Source organism: Priapulus caudatus, unplaced genomic scaffold, assembly GCF_000485595.1.
Source record: "Priapulus caudatus unplaced genomic scaffold, Priapulus_caudatus-5.0.1 Scaffold1968, whole genome shotgun sequence".
Taxonomy (NCBI): Eukaryota; Metazoa; Priapulida; class Priapulimorpha; order Priapulimorphida; family Priapulidae; genus Priapulus; species Priapulus caudatus.
Window position 1 is genome coordinate 47,163 of NW_014579029.1, and position 4,243 is coordinate 51,405.

The 4,243-nt window shown below is 51.9% G+C and overlaps 1 protein-coding gene across 1 annotated transcript in view; it reads left to right on the forward strand.

Annotated features, from left to right (window-relative positions):
- The window catches only part of LOC106817997 (dynein heavy chain 3, axonemal-like), a gene marked incomplete at its 5' end in the record, with an annotated part of 64,361 nt that overhangs the window by 40,479 nt on the left and 19,639 nt on the right, over positions 1 to 4,243 (forward strand). The window contains 4 exon segments of the mRNA XM_014822700.1: positions 2,250 to 2,412; positions 2,679 to 2,801; positions 3,179 to 3,359; positions 3,876 to 4,080. Coding sequence (XP_014678186.1) covers positions 2,250 to 2,412; positions 2,679 to 2,801; positions 3,179 to 3,359; positions 3,876 to 4,080 — 672 coding nt within the window.

The window sequence follows — 4,243 nt, forward strand, 5'->3', positions numbered from 1 at the left end:
CAGAAGAACCCAAAGCATGCGGCGGCGCGGTGCGTTGCCACGGTAGTGGCCCAGCGCGTTCTTCTTGGTATCTAGCATTTGGTCCTGGGTCTGATGTGAAGGAGGGGGGTCATCGGCGCAGGAGGGTCAAAGCACGCTTGCCTACAGATGCGTTGAAAGGAGCGCCAGGTTCGTGACCCCTATCTATCCAGGAGTGAATATGCCGTCGGCCTCTTTCTGCGCCTCGCTCATCACAGCGGTGCTCGGCAGCGCTTTCTTACAGTCCGCCACATTCTTCACTGCAGTTATTCGCTGCTGATGAGCTATATGCTCACCGCGTAGTTGCTCTGCTTCCTCGGAGTATACCGGCGAGTGTAACAGACTACTGCTCAACTCGTCTTCGAGTGGCCACAGTGACACTCAGTTTGGCTTCTCTTTGTTTTTTTCACATTCCCAGTCGATTGATTAGAGTACAGAATAAAGAATACAAATATCAATACATAGTTTACTTCAGCCAATGAAAATTGACTAACAAACTACAATTTACATCTTCTGGCACTTACAACTACTCGACTACTCACAACGGATTGGGGCATTACACAGTGGATTCCGACTGTTGGTTGACTGTAAGCAATACTGCGAACATCTAAACTACAGTGGCTATAATTGATTAGGCTTACGTTGTGGCGGCCCAGCACAATCTAACTTTAACTATTTAAGGGAAACTTTAAGAAAACAGGAGCATGTTTTCTTAAAACGGCGGCGTGGTACCGAAAACGAAGCTACTAGCCACAAATAAACCACCAACGCGGGAGAATTGATCGGTCTCGTTTGTTATTCGGCACGAAAATGTAACATGTGTGAGACTGACTATCCGTACACTATAATGTTTTCTGACAACAGACATAAGAAATGAGCAAGCAGTCTGGTGTTAACCCTCGCTACCAAGATTTATATTTAAACGCGAATTGACAAACGGCTAATTACACGAGTCCATTGTGATTGATGCTAGTCACAAAACATGACCGTCCACCACATCCACCCCAAACAGCTCACTGTGGCAGGGTACCGGCGTGGAGGTGATATCAGACAATCCGGCAAAGAGACCACAACATGACGCACACCCCCCACCCACCCCACTCACTTCGTTGCAGGTACCTGGAGTGTGACCGACAGCAAATACGTGACGGCCCCGCACCACTCCTCACACTCACTCGTGGATGTAGCTGAGGTGTCTGAACCGACACACAAACATGACCCCCCCACCCCCCCACACTCACTGGGCAGGTACTGGGCGTGTTGAATCACCGACACAACTAGTGACCATCGCTGGGCCCAGCCACCACGGCCCCACACTCGCCGTGCTGCAGGTACAGTGGAGGTGTTGAACCGACAAAACTACGTTGACGCCCCACCGATCTCTGCCGCCACGCTAGGACCCTGCGAGGCAGACGTCGCGACTACGCTGTGGTGTGCCGGACGCATGGGGATGGCCGCGACGTATTCGCGTCGTGCGAGCGAGAGTAGGCTGCCGATGTAAGGCCACACTTCGCATTCTACTGCTTGCAGGTCTGGAGGTGTTGAACCGACTACAACAACTCGACCGTTTCTGACCAGAGGCCTCACCAGAACACGCACTCTTCCACAACTGCAGCTGCATGTCAGCAATCGCAGGTACCGTGGAGGGTTTGAAGCGACAGCACAGGAGTCCTCCGCTACAACATGACCTCCCCCCACCCCCACCCCACTCACTGCTCGAGCAGCGTACCCGCTGAGGGTGTTGAAAGCGCGACACAACTGCCGGCCTGCGGCATGTCCGCGACCCTGGAGCGGCACGAAAGATCGACGTTCTCAGGTCGTACCGCCCACCCACGCCAACTACTCGTGGCCGAGGTACCTCGCCGAAGGACCTGGAGGTGTTGAGGCGTGGGCGACACAGCACAACGAAGACGCGACCCCCAACCCGACCGCTTCAACGTCGCCTACACCACACTCACTCGTGGCAGTAGCGAGGCTGGAGGTGTTGAACCCGCGATATTTCGCCGCGGTCGTCGTCCGCTCTCGCGAGAGGAGCTGTACGGGAGACCTCTGAGGGTTTTCGGCGGCGCTGGTCCGGCCGACGTGGCGACCGCGCCGGTCGCAGTGTGGTCAGCCAGACCACGCGGGTCACAATACGTGACCCCTCACCACTCCCACACTCATCGGCGGTACTGGAGGTGGTGAAGACCCACTACTGACGCCCCCCACCCACCCCACACTCACTCGTGCAGGTACCTGGAGGTGTTGAACCGACACAACTACGTGACGCCGACCTCGTACCTGGAGCTGATCCTCACCTTCAAGGATCTGCTGCGCCAGAAACGCGACCACATCTCCTCCATGAAGAACAGATACGTCGTCGGCCTGGAGAAGCTAGAATTCGCTGCCTCCCAGGTTAGCTACCGTCATCACCGGCCAATACATGTCCTACTCATCATAAACTAACTAGCATATCAACGTTTAAAGGTTTTTTTATTAGCACTATAGATTACTAATTATTATGCCTAGCATAATCTACTTAATAATAATATAATTTTGTGTATTATAAATATTGTTTAATAATGAAAAATTTTGTTTCTGACAGCGGGCCGTGGTCTAGCCGTCACGTTTATTAGCCGTTCATCTCACGCGATGGCGGTGTTTGTGTTGTGTGTGTGTAGGTGTCGGTGATGCAGAAGGAACTCACGGACCTACAGCCGGAGCTAGTGAAGACCTCAAAGGAGACGGCCAAGCTCATGATACAGATAGAGGAGGACACGGTCGAGGTGGAGGCCAAGAAGGAGGTACGCGCGCCGCGCAAACATGGCCACCGCGTTAATGTCACGGCTGAGTGACGCGAGCTACGGCTGCACAGCAACCGCAAACAAACCTAACATTAGATGATTTTCATAAACTTTTTGCATAAAATTTATATAAAAAAAAATCTTGTCTTTTTTTTATTTAATTTGGTCGATAATGTTAATTTCGTAGCACGTTCACATTTCATCACTTGTAAGTCGCCTCACGCATTAAACTCGCAATCTCGTAATCTCACGAAAAAAACGTAAAACGCACAATCTCGTTCGTCCGCCGCGCCGTAACGACCCCGCGTGACCCGACCGACCGGTCACGTGACGACTAACGACCAATGACGCGTCTCCGTGCCTCCTGCGCCCCGCAGGTGGTCGCGGCGGATGAGGCTGTGGCGAACGCTGCTGCTGCAGCTGCGCAGGCGATCAAGGATGAGTGCGAGGGAGACCTAGCTGAAGCCATCCCCGCACTGGAGGCTGCGCTATCCGCTCTCGACACCCTGAAACCTGCAGACATCTCCATGGTGAAGTCCATGAAGAATCCTCCCTCAGGTGCGTAAAAGTAAAGACCTATGTATGTAGTGAGACTTGTGACAACCTGTGTAGTTAGACATGTAGCTACCTCTGTATATGTAGTGAGATTCATGTGACAGACTGTATATGTAGTAAGGTCTGTCTGACCACCTGTATAGTAAGACATGTGACAGCCTCTGTATATGTAGTAAGGTCTGTCTGACCACCTGTATAGTAAGACATGTGACAGCCTCTGTATATGTAGTAAGGTCTGTCTGACCACCTGTATAGTAAGACATGTGACAGCCTCTGTATATGTAGTAAGGTCTGTCTGACCACCCGTATAGTAAGACATGTAGCTACCTCTGTATATGTAGTAAGGCCGGTTCTGTCTTGCCACCTGTATGTAAGACATGTTAGCTCTCTGTATAATGTAGTAGGGTTTGTCTTGCCACTTATAGTAGACTGTGACAGCCTCTGATATTGTAGTGACATCTATGTGACCAGACTCTGTATATGTAGTGACATCTATGTGACACTGTCTCACCCACGCAGGAGTCAAGCTGGTGATGGAGTCGATCTGTGTGATGAAGGGGATCAAGGCGGAGCGTAAGCCGGACCCGGGCGGCAGCGGCAAGATGGTGGAAGACTACTGGGGGCCGTCGCAGAAACTGCTGGGCGACTTCAAGTTCCTCGATAGTCTGAAGGCGTACGACAAGGACAACATCGCTCCGAACATCATCAAAGTCATCCGCGCAAAGTGAGCTGCGTTCACCTGTTCCACACACACACACACTCACACACACACTTCATGCTCTTTTCTCAACGCACTCGTTCTCTCTCTCGTCTCTCTTCTCTTCTCCGAATCTCTCTCTCTCTCTTCTCTCATGTCTCTCTCTCCTCGTCTCTCGTTTCTCTCTCTC